The sequence below is a fragment of the Ailuropoda melanoleuca genome, chromosome 11 (genome assembly GCF_002007445.2).
Source record: "Ailuropoda melanoleuca isolate Jingjing chromosome 11, ASM200744v2, whole genome shotgun sequence".
In the NCBI taxonomy this organism is placed as follows: domain Eukaryota; kingdom Metazoa; phylum Chordata; class Mammalia; order Carnivora; family Ursidae; genus Ailuropoda; species Ailuropoda melanoleuca.
Genome location: NC_048228.1, coordinates 30794708 through 30819819, shown reverse-complemented (window position 1 = coordinate 30819819; position 25112 = coordinate 30794708). Strand labels below are relative to the sequence as shown.

At 35.6% G+C, this 25112-nt stretch overlaps 1 protein-coding gene and 1 long non-coding RNA gene across 3 annotated transcripts in view; one reads left to right on the top strand and one right to left on the bottom strand.

Annotated features, from left to right (window-relative positions):
• The window catches only part of EIF4E (eukaryotic translation initiation factor 4E), a 96606-nt gene that overhangs the window by 8079 nt on the left and 63415 nt on the right, over positions 1–25112 (bottom strand). For both annotated transcript variants that reach the window (XM_002921198.4, XM_019801777.2), the window contains 2 exons: positions 9834–9940; positions 395–490 (listed from right to left, as the gene is read on the bottom strand). In XM_002921198.4, the coding sequence (XP_002921244.1) occupies positions 395–490; positions 9834–9940 (203 nt within the window). The remainder of the gene's footprint in view (positions 1–394; positions 491–9833; positions 9941–25112) is intronic.
• LOC109489949 lies at positions 234–14310 on the top strand. The gene is made up of 3 exons (XR_002143115.2): positions 234–282; positions 13858–13942; positions 14279–14310. It is a non-coding gene; the product is annotated as an uncharacterized LOC109489949 (long non-coding RNA).

Genomic DNA, 25112 nt, shown 5'->3' with positions numbered 1-25112 from the left:
GGAAATCCCAGGTGTTATACAAAAAAGAATTTGCGCAAATGGGAAACTAACACAGCTCTGGAATATGGGGCAAATGTATCTAGGCAACCAAGAAAGGGGATAGGTTCCAACAAATTGCAAAAGTTCTAGAAGCAACAAAGGACTCTCAAGGGAAGGATCTCCTAGGGGACAAGGAATATAGAATATACACAGGGCTAGGGCTAAAGGATGACAAGACTGAAGCTTTCTAAATGATGAGATATAATCACCAATTCAAACAGTTGTGAGGAGATAGACAAAAAGGTAGGTCTACAGATGAACATTTATTGTTTACCTTATCCTTCATTTTGTGAATGTGACTTAAAATGAAAAATTACACAATTAATAAAACAAACATCCTAAAATGGTTACTTACGCCCAAAAGTCTTCAACAGTATCAAACTTAGAGATCAGCCGAAGGTTTGCTTGCCAAGTTTTGCTTTTATCATTTTTAAAAAACCAGAGTGCCCATCTAAAAGTAAAAAGTCAGCGTCAAACATGGTAGTTTATATATTCACATTCCTAGCGCATTCTTCACAACAGCCAAAGGGAGGAAGCAGCCCAAGTGTCCACTGACAGATGAAAAGATAAACAGAATGTGGTTTAAACATACAGTGGAATATGTGTCAGACTTAAAAAAGAAAGTCTGAGGATGAATCTTAAGGACATTATGTTAAGTGAAATAAGCCAATCAAAAAAGACAAACAGTACAATTCTACTTATATGAGGCATCTAAAGTAATCAAATTCATAGAGACAGAAAGTAAAATGGCAGGGGCTAGAAGGAAAGGGAACGGACAACTATTTAATGGGTACAGAGTTTTAGTTTTGCAAGATGAAAAGAGTTCTGGAGACCGGTTGCACAACAGTATGGATGTACTTAACACTACTGAACCATACAGTTAAAAAATGGCTAAAATGGTAAATTTTATGGTATATTTTACAATTAAAAATTCATTTTAATTCAAAAATAATTTTAAATGGTAGATGCTATTACAGTGGCAAATGAGTAGTTCTCGCTCTTTCATTTAAAAAGTATGTATTTTTGTACCTACTTCTTAAAAGATTCTCTGCTATACTTTAGAAACCCAGAGGCTCATCCCTCAAAGTAATTCACAGAAATGTAAGAGAGACAATTACAGTGTGCTAACATGCTATGATAGAGATAATTAAGCAGCTACTTAAGAAAAACAGCAGAAGCACTTAACCAGAAAAGAAAGCAGGGAGCAAGAGAGCTCAATTTTCAGAGAAATGAAAAGGTATTCGCCAAGAGTGGGAAATAAGAGACTCCTAAAAAAGGGGGGGGAGCGATGACTATGAAATGCAATTATCTGTTTCCTCAAGCACACAACAAATGGGAAAATAACAAAATAAAGTGATTCATTCAGTAATGGTATCACAGATGTGTTCTGAAATAATGTATACCAGTTTCTACATATCTATATGTAACTGTTAAAAAAGGTTTTATTCTAATACCTGGAAGATAAACTCATGTCACATCAAAGTTATCTTAAATATCCCAAGATAACATCTTTGGTACAATTATATTATCTGAATTACAATACCAAAGGTAACTCAAAAGGGAAATTTCATTTTCTCATTGAGAATAATGTCTGAAGATAGATTTCCAAATGGATATATATATTTCATAACTCATGATTAATGCTTGAATAATCTGACATAAAAATGAGATGCACTTCAACATCCACTTTATAATGTGAATTTGCCAAGACTCTATCAAGGACAAAAAAGAAAAAAGCAAAGATGTAGAAATTATTAAACACACATGTAATAAGGTCAAGTACTATACTCTGGTCTTCCAAAATTTATTAAATCTTTCCTCGAAAAATTAAAAATAGTACCATATCGTCCAGCAATCCTACTTCTGGATATTTACCTGAAGAAAATGAACACACTCACTCAAAAAGATCTATGCACCACCCTCATGTTCATGCAGCATTATTTACAATAGCCAAGATGTGGAAACAGGTAACCCCAGCGCCCCTCAATGAATGAATGGATAAAGAAAATGTTGTATGTAGACAATGGAATATTATTCATCCACAAAAAAAAAGAGAAGAGATCTGTCACTTTAGACATTGGATGGACCTTCAGGGCATATGCTAACTGCTGTAAGCCAAAGAAAGACAAATACCGTATGTTCTCATTTATATGGGGAATCTTAAAACAAAAAACAAACTAAAAAACCAAGGTCATAAACACAGAAAACAGACTGGAAGTTGCCAGAGGTAGTTGTTGGGTGAAAAGGGGTGAAGAGGGTCAAAAGGTACAAACTTCCAGTTATAAATAAGTCATTAACAATATACAACATGGTGACTACAGTTAACGACAATGTATTATGTATATGAAAGTTGCTAAGAGAGTAAATCTTAAAAGAAATTATTACAAGGAAAAAAAACCTTTGTAACTATACATGGTGGTAGGTATTAAGTACACTCAGTATAGTGATCATTTCACAACATACACAAATACTGAGTCACGTTTCACATCTAAAACAATGTTATATGTCAATTATACCTCAAATAAAAATGGTAATAAATTTTTTCCTTTTTTTACTGAATCCAGCCATTGAACATATAAAAATTTATCCTAAGAAAATAATTAGATGATTAGGTAAAAATGTTTGTACAAGAACGTTCTTAGTGTTGGAGAATTTGGAAACACCCTATGTGCTTTCAACAAGGGATCACTTAAATCTAGTTATCAAAATGTGGTTTGCAAAAGCTTAGGGGACTCAAGGACCCTTTCAGGAGCTCTGATAAGAACTACTTTCATAATAATGCTAAGACATTATTTTATTTTTCACTGTATTGACATTTGTAGTAATGGTGCAAAAGCAATGGTGGGATAAATCTGCTGGTGTCTTAGCAAGTTCCATACAACGGCACCAAACTGTACCAGCAGTCACTGTATCCTTTATCTTCACCTCTCACAGAAACAACATCAGTTGCAGTTAAGAATGCCACTGTTGAAGCAATAATTATTGGTTTCATTAAATTTCAATCTATGTATATCTTTTTCATATTCTGCAAAAAATCAAAAACAAAAAAACATTTCTGCATACCAAAGTAAAATCAATGCTAAGGAATTGAACTGTGAAGTGACCTAGCCACTTTTTTCAGAGAACTCCATTTTAACCACGACTGACAAACAAACCATGGTTATTCCTTGAAAATGAACAGAGTATGCCTGATGTGAGCTTTCAAGAGAAAATCAGAATTCTGGAAAGCCTGCATGTGCCACTGTGACAAATATACTAAAACTTAAAAGATATTTCTGAAGAGTTTAGTAGTGATATTAATGAATGTTACTGATTTCATACTGTATAATGAGAAGTATCAATATCCAGAAGATCTGCAGAACTCACTGAATCAATGTTTTCCAAATGACCACTGGTGTTGCAAAATCATGCATGGGTAAAAGATCCATGCCAAGTGCAAGATAGGCCAATTGATATTAATGTAACAGAGAAGGAAAGGTTCTTGGATATGGTTTCAGATTCTACACTGCAGCTGACATATAAAAAAAAACTATTATCAAAGGAGAATATCTATAATTAACTTATAAGGCTATTAAAAATCCTCCTTTTCCAACCATGTACTTGTATGAGGTCATACATTCTTATACTTCCTATGAAACAACTTATCTCCTTCACAAACTGAATGCAGAAGAGCTATGAAATACATACCACTAATTTCTGTTAAGTCAGGCACTTAAAAGAGATTTATAAAAATGCAAAAATGCTGTTCTTCCCACTATATTATTTTTTCATAAAAAATATTTATGTTAACATGCAATGGATTTTCTAAATGAATATATAATTTTACATTTTCTCAGGTTTATTTTCTAATATACTAAATGGAAATAGATAAAAATCTACATAACCAAAGCTCTGTGGGGTCCTCAATAAAAAGGTCGTAAGACCAAAAATTGGAGAACTGCTGACTTAGTAAAATACACATCCATAAAATAGACCACTACGCAGCTATTAAGTAGAATAATTATGTGGATAAAGTTATTCCTAAGATGAACATGAAACCCAGATGCCATGAAGGAAAGGTGATACTGGACTACATAAAAATAAAAAACCTGTAAAAACATAATCCCACAGACAACGTTAAAAGACAAATGATTTGAAAAATTCATTTTCAACCTAATGTTCTACATGGGTAAGTTAGCATCCCTAATTACAATGTTTGGAAATAAACTTTTTTTTTTAAGATTTATTTATTTTAGAAAGACCGGGGGGGGGGGAATCTCAAGCAGACTTCCCACTGAGCACAGAGCCCAATGCAGGGCTTGATCTCACAACCCTGAGATCATGACCTGAGTAGAAATCAGGAGAGGGACGCTTAACCAACTGAGCCATCCAGGCACCCTGGAAATAAACTTTAAACAATACCTACTCCTCACCCCTAGACAAAAGAACTGAGTAGACTGTCCACAGATAAAAACAAGAATGTTCAATATATATGAAACAGCTTTGCAACGTCAATAAAAGAAATGCAAATTTAAAACGAGAAGACATTGTTTTTAAAAAATCAAACTAGGACCAACCAATTTGCACAGATGTAGAAACCAGGAACTCTCAAACTGCTAAGAGCCTAAGCTGATAAAGGAGGATAATTTGACAATTATCTATTAAGGTTGTTAAAGCATAGTCTTTCACCTAAGAAATCTGAAATTTTGGGCCTCCTGGGTGGCTCAGTCAGTTAAGCATCTGCCTTTGGCTTTGGTCATGATCTCAGGGTCCTGGGACCAAGTCCCATATCAGGCTCCCTGCTCAGTGGGGAACCTGCTTCTCCCTCTCCCTCTGCTCCTCCCCACTGTTCTCTCTCTCTCTCAAATAAAATCTTTTTTTAAAAATCTAAAATCTTATCCTATAAATATATTCACACAAGTGCACAAAAAACATACAGGAATGCATACACTACAACACTGTAAACGGGAAAGAAAAAAGTCTATATACCCATTAATATAAGCCTGACAAAATACATGACTATTCATTAAAGCAGTTTATAATAATGAGGCAAAGTCTGCACAAACAAAAATGTCAACAGTACTGTCACCAGTAAAAAAAAAAAAAAAAAAGATATGCACACTGAAAAGCTTTGGAAGACTAACAAACCATATTTAATACCGAATACTCCAAATAGTGAAGAAAAGTAAATTGGGAAAGAGAATATCTGAGGAAAACAGAGAACTTTTACTTTATATACTTGTACCCTGATGATCTACTCTTATAATTATTATACATCTTTTAATAATGCATAATAAATTACACAATATTTGCAAAAAGTAAATAAAGGGGAAACTACAAAACTCTGAACATAAACATCTTGGAATATTTTTCTAAATGATATTATTTTACATAATGATATTATTATTGAAGTAGAATTCATAGAGAAATTGAAATCCTCAGAGACTTCATTTTAGAGTTAATCAGTTTATCTACTAATGACATTTTTCAGGCTCTTCTCAAATTTTTTTCAAGCTGTGAAGGGTATATGCCTTGCTCCCAACAATAATAATACCAAAAACTGGGTTCACAGACAGAAGGCATACAGAGTTAGCTTTTTGTAAGATAACACTAAAAACATGAAAAAAATAGGGGCACCTAAATAGGGTGGCTCAGTCGGTTGAGCTTCCAACTTTTAGTGGGGAGTCTGCTTCAGAGTCTCTCCCTCCGCCCCTTCCCCTACTTGTGCATGCACGCTCTCCCTCTAAAATGAATAAATCCTTTTTTTTTTTAAGATTTTATTTATTTATTTGACAGAGAGAGACAGCCAGCGAGAGAGGGAACACAAGCAGGGGGAGTGGGAGAGGAAGAAGCAGGCTCCTAGCAGAGGAGCCTGATGTGGGGCTCGACCCCATAACGCCGGGATCACGCCCTGAGCCGAAGGCAGACGCTTAACCGCTGTGCCACCCAGGCACCCCTAAAATGAATAAATCTTTTAAAAAAAAAAAAGATTAAAAAAATACCTTAAGGGTTTTGGTGCTACTCTTATGTTCAATTATATGAAACTGCCACTAATCGATTGTTCAATTTTGGTACAATGCTTTCCCGAGGAAGGATTTTACCCTTTATGAACTACATAACCTTTAATGGCTCACTCATTAGCTGACAAGCTCCACTGTGTAGAGAATTAATTTCTTCCTCACTACAGGATATGCTGAACCACAGGTCTCTTATGAAAAAACCACATAAAACATGTCTGGACTTTTATTTCAATAAGTATACCGTGGCAATGAAGAAATAAAAAAATATATATATTCAGGCCATAAAAGGAAAATGTACTTCTCGGATAAGTGAAACGATAGGTATACTTCAGATATATTGCAGATGCAGCTCCAAACCACCATAATAAAGCAAGTACTACAATAAAGTAAGTCAGACTATTGAAGTTTTTGGTTTCCCAATGCACATAAAAGTTATGTTTACACTATACTGTACTCTAGTAAGGGTACAACATCATTGTCTAAAAAAATTAATGTATATACCTTAATTTAAAAATACTTTATTGCTAAAAACTACCATCTAAGCTTTTAATGAGTCATAATCCTTTTGCCGGTGGAAGGTCCTGTTCTGATGATGCTGGCTGCTGACTAATCGGGGTGGATACTGAAGGATGGGATAGCTGCGGTAAGACAGACAACAGTGAAGTTTGCCACATTAATTGACTCTTCCTTTCACAAAGGATTTATCTGTAGCACGCAATGCCGTTTGGATACTTTATCTGCAGAGCTTCTTGCAAAATTGGAGTCGATCCTCTCAAACTTTGCTGCTGCTTTATCAACTAACTTTATGTCATATTCTAAATCCTGTGCTGTCATTTCAACAATCTTCACAGCATCTTCACCGGGAGTAGCTTCCATCTCAAGAAACCATTTTCTTTGCTCATCCATAACAAGCAGCTCCTCATCCATTCAAGTTTTATTATGAGTTGTAGCAATTCAGTCACATCTTCAGGCTCCAACTTTAATTCTAGTTCTTTGCTATTTTTACCACATCTGCAGTTACTTCCTCCACCAAAGTCTTGAAGCCCTCAAAATCATCCAGAAGGGCTAGAATCAACTTCTTCCAAACACCTGTCCATACTGATATCTTGACCTCTACCCATAAACTACGAATGTTTTTACTGGCATCTTGGAATGGTGAATCCTTTCCAGATGGTTTTCAGTGTACTTTGTCCAGATCTATCAGAGGAATCCCCTATCTATGGCAGCTACAACAGTCTTACAAAATGTATTTCTTAAATAGTAATACTTCAAGTCAAAACTACTCCTTTATCCAGATGTTGGATAAACTGCAAAACAGATGTATTAGCAGGCATGAAAACAACATGCATCTTGTACATCAGAACTCTTGGGTGACCAAGTACATTGTTCAATGAGCAGTAGTATTTTGAAAAGAATTTTTTTGTTCTGAGCAGGTTTGAACAGTAGGCTTAAAATATTCAGTAAACCATTTTGTAAACAGAAGTACTGTCATCCAGACTTTACTGTTCCATTTATAAAGCACAGGAGATTAGATCTAGCATAATTCTTTAGAACCCTAGAATTTTCAGGATGGTAAATAAGCGTTGGCTTCAAGCTAAAGTCACCAGCTATATTAGACCCTAACAGGAGTCAGCCTGTCCTTGGAAGCTAGGCATGAGCTTCTCCTCTCCAGCTATGCAAGTCCATCCAGATGGCATCTTCTTCCACTAGAAGGCTGCTTCATCTACACTGAAAACCAACTGCTTAGTGTAGCCAGCTTCATAATGATCTGAGCTGAATCTTCCGCATAACTTGCTGTAGCGTCTATGACAGCTCTTGTTGCTTCACCCTGTACTTTGATGTTACAGAGACAGCTTCTTTCCTTAAACTTCACGAACCAAACCTGTGTTAGCTTTAGATTTTTCTTCTGCAGCTTCCTCATCTCATCTCTCTCAGCCTTCACAGAATTGAAGAGAATTAGGTCCTTCCTCTGGATTAGGTTTTGGCTTAAGGGAATGTTGTGGTCGGTTTGATCTTCTATCCAGACCACTTAAACTTTCTCCATAGCAGCAGTAAGCCTGTTTCACTTTCTTATTATTCACGTGCTCACTGGAGTAGCACTTTTAATTTCTTTCAACAACTTTTCCTTTGCATTCACAAGTTGGCTCTTAGTGCAAGAGGCTTAGTTTTTGGCCCATCTCGGCTTTCAACATGCCTTCCACACTAAGCTTAATCATTTCTAGTTTTTGATTTAAAGTGAGATGTATAGACTCTTTCACTTGAACACTTACAGGTCCCTACAGGGTTATTAACTGGCCTAATTTCAGTATTGTTGTATCTCAGGGAACAGAGAGACCCAATGAAAGGGAGAGAGACGGGGAACGGGGAACAACTAGTGAATAAAGCAATTGGAACAACACACAATATTTATTAAGTTTGTCATCTTATGTGGGCACAGTTCATGGTGCCCCAAAACAATTCTAACAGTTACATCAAAGATCACGGATTTCAGATCACTATAACAAACATAATGAAAAAGTCTGAGATATTGCAAGAATTGCCAAATTTGTCACAGAAACACAAAATGAGCAGATGCTGTTGGAAAAATGGTACCAACAGACTTGCTCAAAGCAAGATCACCACGAACCTTCAATTTTTAAAAAATGATGTATCTGCAAAATGCAATAAAACAAGGATGCCTGTGAAACATACACAGGCTTATGGGATTTTTAAAGGAGAGAGAGTAAAAAAATCTTGGGGTGGGGGATGAAAGGAAATGAAATACTTAAACATCCTCAAATTCTAATTTATTTTCTTCCAGATTCTTACATATTTCCACATTGCCTTTTTCTTCCCACCATCAGCTCTGAGAGCATTCATGTTAATTTTCATCATATAAACCATAAAAACACAAACATACTGGGAAGGGGTGAGGTGGAACTGGGAAAACTATATAATGAGCTACTACTCAACTACTACACTATAACTATGAAACATAACTCATTTTTTTTAAAGTAGGCTCCACACCCAACATGGAACTTGAACTCACGACCCCGGAGATCAAGAGTTGCATGCTCTACCAATTGAGCCAGCTAGGTGCCCTGAAACTCAATTCATCTTAACCTGTCCTCTTCCTCTCCTAACTTGTCTTAAAAAGAAACCAACCAACCCCCAGCTTTTTCTCCTTCACAGCCCTACTTCAAGTTGCTTATTCTTGCTCTGTAATACATTTGTATTCACTATACAAACTACTCCAATCTTTTTCCATCAGCTACATTCTACTAAACTTTCTCCTGCATTAGCAAGGACTTTATCATTCAACCCAAGGGCCATTTGAGTGTTTTTAAAACTGTTAAATCCAATGGATATTTGACCTTTTTGTGAAACATATGCTATTGACCACCTGTCCTTAAAACAAATCATTTTCTTTGTTTCCCTGACTACCACTTTGCCCTAATTTATACAGTTTATACATCTAAACCTTTCACAGACATTATCCCTCCAAAAAAATCCCTTATAAGCTGGTATCCCAAGCCTCCATCTTGAGTCAAGTTCACTTTAAAGAGAATTCATTTACTACTATAGTATCACTTACCACCTATTACTGATGAATTTCAAACCCAATGTCTCAACCAGTTCTCTTTTCTGAGCTCAAGACTCACATATAAAACTACTTGCTAGAAACAGGTTATCCAAATGAAATGTAATCCTCAACCTAATGTAACTAAAACTAGTCTCAACTAATTGTTCCCCCAAAACCTGTCCTATTTTACCATTCACCTCAAGTCAGAAGAATCTGTGTGTCAGAAGGCTTACCTGTTCTGTAAAGGATGTTTAATATAGTGTTCTGGGTTAGCAACCTCCTGATTAGATTCTGTTTTCTCTTCTTCTGTAGGCGGGGGATTAGGAGTAGGGGTGGTTTCCTAATGGAAAATAACAAAACATTATTTTAAACTTATTAACATAAATTATTATTAAGTTATTAACATAACTATGATAACAATACTCTAAATCAAATCCTGCCAATTCTTTAAGAAGAATTATAAAAGTATTTCATAAAATAGACCACAGACCAAGCACAACTATCAGATTCTCCATTCTAGCATCTCTTCACAAAGAGCAAAAGGTTCTCAATAAAAATATGGTAGCAATACTATATAGTTACCTGTCACACATTTTGGTATCAGAAAGATCGTTGGACACAATGCAATAAAGTTAAGAAAAATCAGCTGTTTTTCCTAATATACCATTAAAGTACTATGTATGGTTTGGAGGGTGGCAGAAGTATGACTAAAGTTTAGAGAGTATAATAACTATATTACAAAGACAAAAGAAAGCTTCATAAACTGATCAAGCCAATACTACACAGGTCCTTCCTTCCTGTCACACTATTATATGGTATCTTAGAAGTTCAGCAACTTCTATCATTTTCAAACGGCACCAGGCAAAAAAGCTCGATGTTGGCTTGAACCTAAATCTTCTTTTAGGTTAGACATAATACTGTCATCTAAAAATGTCAGGAAAAAGGGCGCCTGGGTGGCTCAGTCAGTTAAGCATCTGCCTTCAGCTCAGGTCATGATCCCAGGGTCCTGGGATCGAGCTCCACATCATGCTCCCTCCTCAGTGGGGAGCCTGCTTCTCCCTCTGCCTGCCAGTCCCCCTGCTTGTGCTCTCTTTCTCTGTCAAATAAAAAAATAAAATCTTAAAAAAAAAAATCCTTTAAAAATGGAAAAAAAGGAGCTTGGGGATAATCTGTGTTCTCCACAATGCTCCATGTAGCTCAGCTCTTCACCCAATTATAAACTATTGTCAACAAAAGTGAATGCCAAGGAAAGGTACCAAAAGCTAAAACAAAAGCAGATTTTTTTTTTCAAAAAGGGCACCACATCAAGAGTCTGGGGATCAAATTTAAATTGAACCAGCAAAACAATAGAGATGTATAGCTCACATTAATAGGACGATGCAAATCAGAGATGTAGGATCTAAAAGATATCTTAGTGGATAGGTGGTAAATATTTATTTTACAAAATACATTTTTCTTAATAACATGACATGTCTAGGAGCTAATTTCTACTAGCCTACGAAGTCACTCATAACAGAGGCTAGGCCTTGATTTTGCTCACAATTGTAATACCAATGAGCAAAGTGCTACACTCAATAGGAACTTACTGGCTTGATTACTTAAGTAATAAATGTAAATGTTTACAAAGCCATTAAGACCCTAAAATTTACACAGAGTAGTCAATGCCCTAAAATCACCATTTTTTACCAGCATTTTTCCATTGCAGTCTATTTACATCTTCGTATAGATAATTATGAAATGCCATTCTCTTTACCCCACTAGCTTAAAATTAATGATAGTTTTCAGACAGAGGCAGTCTCAATGGCTCAAGAAAATAGGGAACAGATGGGGACTAAGTGGGCCTAGAGAGACAGGGTACTAGAGAAAAGTGGGCTACAGAGGTATAAGCCTCAAAACTCTATGTAAAAGTCTCTCAGAGGTCCTTGGCTAGTTCCTAAGCTGTGATGTTCCCAGTACAGCTCTGGGAAGTCTAGCAGACAACAGCTGAGCCAAGACTTCAAGAGGCTGAATACCATTAGGAACACTGGGTTCAGACCCACCCAGAGGGGGTGGCTGAAAATCCGCAGCTTTCAGATGAAATCCTAGAAAGGCCATACCCTAGGAATCAGGTGAAATACGATCGCCTAACAAATCCTAAAACCAGTCTTTGACAGGATCAAGGTAATCTACCTATAAATTAAGTGCCTCCAAAAACCAAACTCTCATTCTTCAGAAGAAGAGAACATAATTCTTTTTTTTTTTTTAAAAGATTTTATTTATTTATTAGACAGAGATAGAGACAGCCAGCGAGAGAGGGAACACAAGCAGGGGGAGTGGGAAAGGAAGAAGCAGGCTCATAGCGGAAGAGCCTGATGTGGGGCCCGATCCCCTAACGCCGGGATCACGCCCTGAGCTGAAGGCAGACGCTTACCCGCTGTGCCACCCAGGAGCCCCAAGAGAACATAATTCTGTGTCTCTACAAATGTTATTTACAATACTCTACCGAACCAAGCATTACTAGACATGCAAAGAATTCTTTAAGATTTTATTTATTTTAAATAAATAAAAAAAAAATCTTAAAGAGAGTGAGAGAGCAGAAGCAGGGGGAAGCAGCAGGGGGAGAGGGAGAAGCAGGCTCCCTGCTAATAAGCAAGGAGCCCGATGTAGGGCTTGATTCCAGGACCCTGAGATCATGACCTGAGGCAAATGCAGATGCTTAACCCACTGGGCCACCCAGGTGCCCCTGCAAAGAATTTTTTTAAAAGTCACTAATGATCAAGAGACTAACCTATCCACAGAAAGCCATCCAGACATGACCCAGGTAACGGAGTTTATAATTATGATTACTACTGTAAAACAGCATACAAAGACATAATAACCAAGATCATTATACTAAAATAGAAGAAAAGATAGGGGAAAGGATGAAAAAAAAGGGGGAGTATTTGAAAAGAAAACTGAAATCTATTTTTAAAAAGAACCAAAAATACATTACAGAATTGCCAAGCCCAATATCTGAAATTAAGAGTTCACTGAATGGGGGCAGCAGGGTGGCAGAGTCAGTTAACCGTCCAACTCTGTGTTTCAGCTCAGGTCGTGATCTCATGGTCATGAATCTGAACCCCATATGGGGCTCCACACCCAGTGTGGAGTCTGCTTGAGATTCCCTTTCCCTCTGCCCCTCCCCCTGCTCATGCTCTCGTGCTCTCAAATAAAGAAGTAAAGTTTAAAGAGTTCACTTGAGTGATTAACAACATTCAACTCTGCAGGATGTGACATTGGTGAACTCAAACATAGGTCAACAGAAGATATTCAAATAAATAGAGAGAGAAAAATATGTGGTAAGAGAAACATTGTGGAAGATGGTTAAAGTTTAAGGACAAGATGAGAGAATGGGACAAAATCAATACACAAACAATGACCAAAATTTACCAAATCTCATCAGAAAGTCAAGTCACAGATTCAAAAAGCTCCAGGAACTCCAAGCAGTAAAATACAAACAAAACTATACCTGGGCATATCAGATTCAAACTACTCAAAACTTAAAGAAGTCACATTAAAAGCAGTTAGGAAAGGGGACACACACAGACATACACACACCCACACACCTTTCACAAGAATAATAAGATTAACAGCTAACTTCCCAACAGAAACTATGGAAGCCATCGAGACAACAGAATGACATCTCCACACTGAAAGAAAAAAGTGTCAACCTAGAATTCAGTGCTTAGGAAAAATATCCTTCAGAACTGGATAAATACACAGATGCATACAGACCCCAACGCAAACACACAGATCCAAAATAAAGAGGAACAAACACCAAAGGAAAAGTCTTCAGGCTGAAGGGGAAAAAAAAAAGAGCCCAGGTAGGTACATGAAAATGCAAAAAAGAATGAAAAGCACTGGAAAATGTAAATAGATGGATCAATTTGTCAAAGACTATAAACAGTTTAAAGGAACAATAATAATGATGTCTTATGGAGCTTAAAATAATAATGATGCTTCTAGCAATTGGGGATATGTAAATTTGTAAGGTTGGATGTCCAGCGCATGCCTCCTCCAGAAGTTAAATACTATAAATTCTCTTATTAATCTAAATTAAAAAACAAGGAAAATTTACTCATAAGTTCCAAATCCTCAATACAAACCAACTTCCACAACATTTAAACAGTTTATGTCAGCAGCACATAAAAACAATAAATTAATTATAGTATGAATGATTACAAGTTTCATGAGACCCAAAATGTCACCTGCTAACTCAGGATCTTCCTTTCTTTTCAGTTACTCAACTCTTTTCACAACAAGGAGAATGATGAAAGACTTAGATGGTATCAAAAATCTCTGGACACGTAGGAACTACAAGCAGGTAATAACTCAGGAAAAAGTATATTAAGTTCCCAGAATTTAAAAGTTTCTTTTGAATTAAAAGTCCTACCTTAATTGATGTTTTAGTCTTTACATTAAGAATCTATAATTTTGAATTATTCTTATAACTAAAATTAAAATAACTACTCAACTTTAAATAAATGTGTGTGGATGTTTAAAAATGTAAAATCTTTCAGCCTTCACTTTTAATATTATACAAATATGCTAGATGCTAAGACAAATACTCTAAAACACTCCAAAAAAATTTATTAAACACAATCATCTTTTCAGTATTTAAAACATTTTCCCCCCAAGATTTTATTTATTTATTTGACAGAGACAGAGACAGAGCAAGAGAGCACAAGGAGGGAAGGCAGCAAAGGAGCAAGAGCCTGACTTGGGACTCAATCTCAGGACCCTGAGATCATGACCTGAGCAGAAGCCAGATGCTTAACCGACTGAACCACCCGGGCATCCTCCCCCCCTTTTCTAAAGATCTTATAAAACTTTTCTTAAAATGTAAGCAGTGAACTGACGTTTCTTTTATTTAGCCTTTTAAGTCACCATCTGCAGTTTTAAGTCTCATGTTCAAATTTTTTTTAAGATTTTATGTATTTGAAAGAGCGCATGCCTGCATGGAGGGAGAAGCAGAGGGAGACAGAGCCTTAAGCAGGGCTCCATCTCATGATCCCAAGATCACAACCCAAGGCAAAACCAAGAGTCAGACACTCAACCGAATGCGCCACCCAGGCACCCCTCATGTTCAAATATTTAAGAATTTCTCAAACTCTTTTAATAAAGCAACAATGGTTTTAATAGCCAATTATTTCCAAGACAGAATATAAAACACTCAAATATTCTATGAAAATACTCATTAACATGGCATAACCCAAATCTAATAAAACCAAAAATCCAAGATCTAATAAATCTCATAAAAACATTAATATTAAAAACCACATATAAAAGGGCACATTAAAAAAAGAAAAGTCATATTTTCTTGGCATACATTTTCTTATTTAGGCCATATTTTGTTATGACTTATCTCACCAATTCATTCTTAATCAGCAGAAATTGAAACCAAAATCTAAACCAAAAACTTATCAACCACTCACCCTTTAAGTTTCTTACAACTATATTGTAAATTATTGCAAAGAAAAAAAAACTTGTTTGAGACTGTTGAGACATGCCTCTCTGTTTAAACTTATTATTTTACTGTTATAAAACCTCTCTCAACTTTGATTCAAATAATCAGGATGTTTTTATCAATGTAGGAGGTTATTTAAGGATTCCAGGCTAATTCTGTGAGGGTAGTCCTCTATGGAGAAAGTCCAATTCCTATATAAACTTTTGAATCTATAAGCAACATACACACTGATAAACGATGTCCAGAATGATGGCCATACTCTACTGAATTCTTCGATCAAAAAAAAGATTAAAAAAAAATGATTTACGAGCATATGCCAAATCCGAAGAAATATTTTTTTAAAAGAACTGGAACAAAAATGATTTCAGTTCGCTCACCAATTGAGCATAAGCCTCTAACTATAACGAATCTCCAAATTACCCATTTTTTATTCTAATTTACTAAGTACTTCTAGTATCAACTGAATTTAAAAATAAAATTATCTTGGAATTTTATCTCCTCTTAAAATTATTTGGAAAGCTATCTGAGACTTCGGATTACCATGAAATAGGTAGTACAGGAAGACTACGTGATATTTGTTAACACCAACTTCACAAAATTCTCCCTGAAAACTCCACAGCAGGTCTTTTCATGGTATGTTTAACAACTGAGTTGTAATTTTTAAATATGTAAGATCACCAAAGTAGCAAGTAAAGCAAACAAGGTTATTGTACGATCTGTATAAGAACTAAAAAATGTATTCTGTAACTTGTCATTTTAATGGTTGCTTTGTATACAGCAGACAATATGTTTTAAATTTACATTCAATTTAAAAACAAAATTCGTTACTGCAAAGTTCCACAACATCCCTCTACCTACTCTCTAAGCTCCTCCGTAAGTAGATTTCATTGAGAATTACATCTTAAATATCCATGTTTTACCAGTATTTCTAAATTTAAAAATTATGCAAATAAAACACAAAAAGCTAATTTAACAGATTATTATACTCTCAAAGTAATCAAATGCATTTTTTTTTCTTTCCAAGTTTTTATTTAAATTCCAGTTAGTTAACATACAGTATAACATCAGTTTCAGGTGTAGAAGGTAGTGATTCAACACTCACATGTCAACACCCAGTGCTCTGGGTCACAAGTGCACTCCTTAATCCCTATCACCTATGTAACCCATGACCCACCCACCTCCCCTCCAGTAACCCGGTTTGTTGTCTATAGTTAACAGTCAGCGTCTTGGTTTGCTTCTTTTATTTACCCGTGTTCATTTGTTTTGTTTCTTAAATTCCCCACATGAGTGAAATCATATAGTATTTGTCCTTCTCCGACTGACTAGTTTAGCATAATACTCTATTTAGATCCATCCATGTCGTTGCAAATGGCAAGATTTCATTCTTTTTGATAGCTGAGTAATATTGCACTGTGTGTGTATGCGTGTGTGCGTGTGTTTACCACATTTTCTTTATCCATTTGTCAACGGGCACTTAGGCTCTTTCCATAATTTGGCTATTGTTGATAATGCTGCTATAAACATGGGGGTGCATGTATCCCTTCAAATTAGTATTTTTATATCTTTTGGGTAAATACCTAGTAGTGCAATTGCTGGATCATAGGGTAGTTCTGTCTTTAACTTTTTGAGGCACCTCCATACTGTTCTCCAGAGCGGATGCACCAGCTTCCATTCCCACCAACAGCGCAAGAGGGTTCCCCTTTCTCCACTTCCTCACCAACACCTGTTGTTTCCCGTGTTAATTTTAGTCTAAGTTGTCAAATACATTTTTAACCTAAACGACAAAATATACTTGAAAAACTCTTGTATAACCTATTTCAGGTGGGTAGAACGGACAGCACAAAGCTATGAGATGGTACAGGGCTTAACTAGAAGATGGTAAGGAACGAGTGAGACTGAAAGAGAGGGCTCCACGAAGCCACAGACAGACTAAAATGGTGGGCTGAAGGGAGACCAAAAGGCCTCAAAGGTCAAGCTAAAAGTACACCTTTCATCTTGTGAGCAATGGAAGCCATTCACTGACAGATCAAAGTGATTAAATACTGATGACAAGTAAGAGAATAGGAAAGACAACCAGTTTAAGTGGAAAATATAAAACACAGTTGTGGATTTGCTGAGTTTATGAGATTCAAATAAAAATGCAGTCTTATAATTTAGTGGTCCCAGAGCTCAGTAACTGTCATAACAAGAGAAGTTGAAAAAAAGGTAGAGCAAGGGTGGGGCAAGTCTAACAATCAGCTGCAAAGAATCTCAGGCAGCTTTTGAATGTTGCGACAGCGACATCTCAGAATGCAGTAACGTTCTGCAAAAACCAGCACATGTTGCAAACAGCATATTAACTTTGTTGGACAATCCTAATATTATAAAGCTAAATACTTTCCAGATATAGTATCATTCCCCTAATCTGACTAAAGTTTGGATTCTTCCTTCTAGGCAAGTTCAAATCTACAGTGCTTAATTCCAAAACCATGGTGTGCTTTTTCACATGGTTGTGAATACTCAAGATTTTCCATTAAATCTCAACTCAAACATATTTACAAACTATCTCTTCTAGAAATAACAATGAGCCTTACCCTCAGGACACTCAATTATTGTCCTCTGTTAATTCGTTGAACAAATATTACTACTAAGAACTTCAGGGTCCCCCCTCATGCACACACACCTTTAAGACATCACCTAAATCTTAATTTGAAGTAAGCAAAAAGCAATAGTTCCCCTGGCACTAATAAGGGTTAAAGCAGTTAACTCACAATGCAGTCCACAGATTTCTGCTGGTTATAGTCTACAACTGGGGTAGGTATAGAAATAGCAGATAAGAACTTAGAAAACTTAACAATCTGACAGTATTTTTGTACCCGCCGAAACTAGTAATAGCAAATTAAGGTTTACATTTTTGTGCATTTTTTTCATTTTTCTTTATCCTATTTTTATGATTTACAAAAACATTACATGAGAAATTGTTAAAAAACAAAATAAAAGGGGTGCCTAGCTGGCTCAGTCAGTAGAGCATGTAACTCTTGATCATGGGGCTGTAAGTTCAAGTCCCACACTGGGTGTATTGATTACTTAAAAAAATAAAGTTTTAAAAATAAGTAAGTAAAAAAATAAATAAATACCTTACTTTCTACCAGAGTATAAGAGACACTGGTTTAGATCACATACTCTGGAGCCAGGCTACCCAGGTTGGAATCCCAGCTCTGCCATTCACAGTCACGTAATTTCAGGGAAGTTCAACAGAGCACTGAATAATGGATAATAATATCCTACTTTCAGCAGCGCTTCCTTATATATACCCCCTTCCTTGCTTCACTGTTTTTTAGTTGAGTTAGAAAAGACCATTTGTGGCCTTAAGAAAAATGTAAATGCTATTATGGCAAAGATAGTTGCAAAATTATCTCTGCAAGTTACTCACCCAATATTTCAGTAAAACTGAAGGCACTACATACATTAAATAAAGATATGAAGTAACGAGAAGAATAAGCAAATAAGAACAGAAAAGAATGGTGCTTTGCGACTTTTAAAGTGGTAACACCCACCCTCACACTTCATCCAAACTGAGCTTTTGATAGGTAACATTTACGAAGCAGTTACTATCAAATAATGTGCGACATACTTTTATATACATTATTTCAATATTCATATAATCTCAATATATTCAATCTTCACAATACTGTGAAACTACTAAAGCTCTCTGCTCTTCAAATTTAAATGTTGGAAGTTAACGTGGCCTAGCTGTATTCTACATTCGAATCCAAGACTATCAGGATTCACAGCTAAGGATACCGTATGTCCTGGTTTTACCTGTTTACTGTTTCGGTGTATCAGGAGAACCTTTGTTCAATCCCAAAAGTGCCCAGAGTTGAATAATAAATTATAGAAGGTTATAGAGGTACTCTTTCCAAGCCGCATAACCCTACGGTATGTACTATGTCTCGTGCCACAGCCTCAGACTCAATACCTTCACTACCTTGCAAATGCATGCCACTGCCAATAAACCAGAAAAAAGGCATGAATGGTACACCTCACTCCCAACACACACACACAAAATCCCACTAGGAAAAAAAAACAAGTAAATGCCAATGATCAATTACAGTGAGTTTATATCATTATGTAAGCCAACATACTAAATGCCTATATGGTCAATTATCTCAGAAATAGAAGCAAGTGTAACTAAAATCCTCTCTTTATGGATACAAATAACTGGAAGGAGAAAATCATTTCATATAAGGTAGTGAACAGACTTCAAGATACATTACTCTTCCCTTTAGTCTCCGAACATTCAGTTCCCAGGTCTCTTTTTAGCAAACAATACACTTCCCCCAGCACCCTCCATATGTAAATTAGTAAAATTAATTAACTAGTTCCTAAGAACAAGTAGTCTTACCACTTGCCTTGTAAGGAATAAAAAAATTGGCGTAAACACTGAAAATTACCACAAATAATTAAATCAATTGTTTTGGTTGTTAAAGTAATATCAGCTAATCGGGCATCACTCATCACAAAAGTGGAGGCTGTCGATTTTGCAGATCTTCTTCCTTGTCTGTAATAAAAAACCAAAATAGCGACCTTCACGCTCTAAACTAAAACGCTGAAGTATAAAAACAACATATGCAGATTTAGCAAAATACAAACCTTTTAAGCTTAAAGCACTGCTTAAACGGAGAAATTTTTTTCATGTAAAGGGCTATGAGACCTTATATATCAATTCTGATTCAGAAGACAGTACTTTTTAATATTCTTTTCAACTGATGTAAAATGGCATCTACACAACAAAAAATACTGGAAGCTGAGGTACAGAAGGGAAAAGCTGTGATGATCTGTACAAATTGTATCATATCTATAAGTACTGCAAAGTTAATAGCTGTTCAATCTACTTAAGTAACAATAACCTAATTAACTGACTAAAATTAATGACTAGCAAATAAACTTTTCAGTGAACAGAGCTGATTAAGTTTACTGCTCTACAGCTAAAAATGGTTCTTTCTGGATAGACAGCAAGATATACTTAACCACATTTTACTAATATTGGGAAAAAAAATCCCTAGAGGCCACACCTGAATTTCTGAGGTTCTGGAATACAATATTTAAACTTGGATGCATATCCCTTTAACTCTTTACTAGAAAGACCCGTAGGCGTCTTGTTTCATTTGAAATCTGTCAACCGAATTACTCCACACATCTTATGTAGCTTAGGAGAAGATCCCAAATTCAGAAAGGAAAATGTATTAGAGACTTAAGAAACATACATGTGTGATCTAGAATGATAATAAGGCTAATGATAAAATTTAAATGTCAATGCTACTTAAATCAAAGATTACCAAAAGACTCATATTTTATAACAACTAAGGAATTTTATATAAGTTAAACTTTATACAAAATTTAAGAGTGCTCCAAATAACATTAAAATGAAGTTAGGACAAGCATTTTCACTGCACAAAATTACACTGGTTCCAGTAGCATGCCAATTTCTATTTCAATTATTCTTTAAAACTTCATAATTACAATTTGAAAGGCAAACATTTTAAAGAATTTAACTGCTGCTTCTTAAGTTTATTCCTTTTAAAATTATAAATAAAATTTAATGACACCGATTGAAATCTTTACAGTCCAGTTATACAAGTAAGCACCTGCTTTAACATCTGAATTCTTTCTAAATTCTACATGCTTTTTAAAAGTTCTACAATGTTAAAAGTTAAAGATTAAAATTGTGATATAAACTATAGTTTTGGTTTTTTTTAAGTAATCTCTACACCCAATGTGGGGCTCAAACTCATGACTCCGAGATGAAGAGTTGCATGCTCGACCAACTGAGCCAGCCAGGAACCCCAAAATAATAATTTTAATAAGAAAATCGAAGTTGTCCTTTCATACTTCAAATATTTAAATTATCTTCCAGAAGAAATCAACCTATATTTCTTTAAAAATTAGAAAACGAGGGACAGTCACAGTTTCAAATGTCCCTAGGTTTATAGAGTAGGTTATGTCCTTCCACTTACCGGGCTTAAGTTAATGAACTACATGCTTCCAAATATAAAAAGAGCTATATTCTTTAACTCAGTAATTATACTTCTAATTTCTTCAAAAAAAGTATCAGGACACTAACAGTTTTGTGTACTTTATGTTAGTAAATAAAAAGTACAGTCAACATGTATCAAAAGATACAACCAAAAAGTAAAAGATATATTATGGTGTTCACAATATAGGCCCTAAATGTGATGCTTAGAAAATTATTTTAAAATGCTAATGTGGGAAAAGGTAGATCACAGAACTGTACAAACAAGGAGCACTTTACTTTTCTGGTGGAGGGGAAGCACTTTTTAACAAGTCCTAAATAAACTATGGTATATCCACACAATGCAATATTGTTCTGCACAAAAAGAAATAAGATATCAAACCATGAAAAGACACGGAGGAACAATAAATGTATATTACCAAGTGAAACAATTCAATCTGAAAAGACTACACGCTGTATGATTCCAACTATATGACATTCTGGAAAAGGCAAAACTATGGGGGCAGAAAAAAAGAACAGTGGTTTCCAGGGGTTAGAAGGGAGGCATGAGTAAGCAGAAAACAGAGGATTTTAGGCAGTGAAACTCCTTCTGTATGATACTACAATGGTAAATACATGTAATTATTTATTTGTCAAAACCCAAAGACTGTACAACACCAAGAGTGAACCTAATATAAACTAGAGACTTGAGATGACAATGACATGTCAATGTAGGTTCATTTGGTATAACGAATGTTCCACTCTGGTAAGGGATGTTGACATTGGGGGGGGGGCACCTGTGCATGCAGGAGCAGGAAATATACCAGAATCCTCTCTACCTTCCTCTCAATTTTGTAGTGAATCTAAAACTGCTCTAAAAAATACTCTTATTTAAAAGCAAAAGAGGTGTCTGAGTGGCGCAGTCTGTTAGGTCTCCAATTCTTGGTTTCAGCTCAGGTCAGGATCCCAGGGTCCTGAGATGCAGCCCCACTTCGGGCACTGGGCTCAGTTTGGAGTCTGCGTTGAGATTATCTCTCTCTCGCTCCCTCTGCCCCTCCCGTTCATGCATGCCCGCTCTCCCTCTCTCTAATAAATAATCATTAAAAAAAAAGGAAAAGAAAAGGGTACAAAGAAGAGATGAGGTAAGAAAGAAGAGTCCACAAACAAGAAAACCTAGTTATTGGGATTACAGATGACTTTTATTTTCAGTTCCCCATTCCACTACAAAGATTTTGGTATTTTGATTCAGTATATATTGAATTTAAGCATTAAATTCAGGAAAAATTAACATCCTTCCAGTATCAAATCTTTCCCAAAAGCAAATTATGACTTTGTTTATTAAAGCCCTCCACTGTATTCCTCAGTACAATTGTATAGCTTTCATTTTTGAATCCTGCAAATTACTTACTAGGTTTATAATTTCGGGGCACTTAAACAAGGGCACCTGGTTACATGAAAGTGGCAAATTACTTGCTAGGTTTATCATTCCTGGCACTTTTTGCCTACTTACAGAAAAACTAATACTGTGTTCTATAATCAGAATGCAACAAGTTACTTTTTAAATGTCAGCTAAGTGTTATTTCTCTCTCTCTCTCTTTTTTTTTTTTTTTGCTATTCAGTAATTCAGCAACTTTAAGCTCCAAGGAGAGCTGGGTAAACACTCAGAAATGTCTAGCACATGACAGGTACTCAAATGTTTGAATAAGTGAATGATTTTAATTTTGCTCCCTCTCAAAATCCCACTAAAACTATAACGGAATTTTTTTCTAAGTCCACAACTATGAGAAGAGCAGGGGAAAAAAGAAGAGAGCTGGAACATAGATGAATAATTGGTCACTAATCAATATACACAGCTAGATCCTAAAGTCTCAAAAGCTGGCAGCACCTTTAGAACCGAGAGTGAAAGAAAGAGGTAAATTAAAGAGAATATGGTGAAAGCTATTTGAAAAATAACTAGATCCCTCAATTTCCTCCAGAGGGAGGAAATTCTTCACAGGATTGCTGCCATGAATTCAAAAAGAAAAAAGAAAATAAGCAACTTGGAGGAAAGAGGCAGGGAAAAGTAAATGCCTTCAAAAATATGTACCTATATATATCCTCAAAAGGTTAAAGTGTTGCATCACAATTACAGGAAGCTATAAAGTGAATATTCAGAAGAGGAGAGGAGATAGGATAGGAGAGAGAGAAGATATCTGGAACTTAAAATTATGACAGAAAGGTTGGAAAATAAAATTTCCCAGAAAATAAAACAGAAAATGAAAGTAAGATTTGAACTTAAAAAAAAAAAAAAATCAGGTAACCATGCTAGGAGATGTAGTATCTGAGTAACTGTTTCAAAGAGGGGACAGAAAAAGAGGAAAATCACAAATTAATCTCGAGTGATGAACAGGAGTTGCCACATTAAAAAAGTGCAATAAGTACACTGGAGAATGTCATTGTGAAATGGGGACAAAAAAAATTTATGGGTTGAAGTAGGAGAACTGGTCACACAAAAAAAAGAGAAGAGAAGGGAGGAGAGGAGAGAAGTAAAAGAAGTAGCCATCAGAACATAGACTTTGAATAGCCACAAAAGATGATGACCTGAAATAATGACTTAAAAATTCTGAAGAAAAGAATTCTACACCCAGCCAAACTACAGATATGACATTGTTTAATAGGCAAGGTCTCAAAATCTTTAACTCTCACGTATTTTTTCTCAAAAAATACTGGAGATGTGATCTACTGAAACGAAACAAGAAACCAAATAAGACAACAAGGGACACCAAGGAAGTCAGATGAGAGGGAATCACGAGCATGGTCAAAGACAGGTGTGCACCAGATATAGAGAGCAACATCCACATTGGAGCAATGTGATTCAGGCTACATTCTTCAACTGATGGCTATAATGATCAAGATGCTTATTATCTACCCTTAAAACAAAACAAAACACAACACAACAAATCACTGATTGCCATTGTTTGTCTGGCCTAGGCTTTTATCTATATTTAACTCAGCTTAACCCTGCGTTTTTAACAAAGCTCCTTTTCTCTCCTTTGTGCCCTTCCCCCGAAACAGCTCTAAGTTTCACACCAAGTGAGTTCAGCTTTAACCTACACTTCAAACAACACACAAAGCATTTTACTACCACAAACCACTCTCCTAGCTGAAGGTTCTTTGCCTGGCCCACACAACCTGCCAGGTAACAACTGTGCAGTCCTATGTTTCCCAAAACAAGTTCATGATCTTGCCGACTGGTTTCTCCTAGTGGGACTTCAGTAGAGATTCGAGGAAGCTGAAGCCCCCATGAAGACATGATGACGTCTTAGGTGATGAGTACATAAGTCATCAGTTTATTACTCAAAATGCACATATGTATCTTTTATGTTTTTTACATATAAATTGTTCACAATTAGAAAAGGTATAGTTCTAAAAAAAATTATAGCCTGATAGCCAACTACAGTCACAAAGTGTTTTATCTAACCAGCAGTTTTTAAATTTTCAATTTATTGCCAACATTTACCTTACAGCCATACTACCTCATGTATGGACTATTAGCAGAAGGCTATTCACCATAAACTGAATTAGCAAATGGCTGGAAATAAACCCAATGTATAGAAATACAATATAGAACTATGTTTAAGACCAAATCATGCAATACATACCACCAGAAAAAAAAGTGAAAGCTTTATGTGCTAATATGCAATGCTCTAAAACACCTATTATTAAGTGAAAAACACAATGTGCCAGGTTAGTATATACAATTGACTACCACATTTTAAAAAAGAATATATATCCTATTTCCTTGGATATATACAAATCGCTATGAAAGATAGAAGTGACAATGCTGGCTGTCTCTAGAAGTGATCTACCTGAATGAGATCAGCTTGAGACACAGACTTTACTATATATAGTCTTTTGTACAAAATCTGAATTTCAAGCAACATGAAGTACTACCTACTCACAATTTTTTTTAAACAGCACAAAAAAGGCTATAGGACAATTTTAATTATCCATACAAGAGCAAATAATTGCCTTTGAAAGTTTAAAATACAGAGA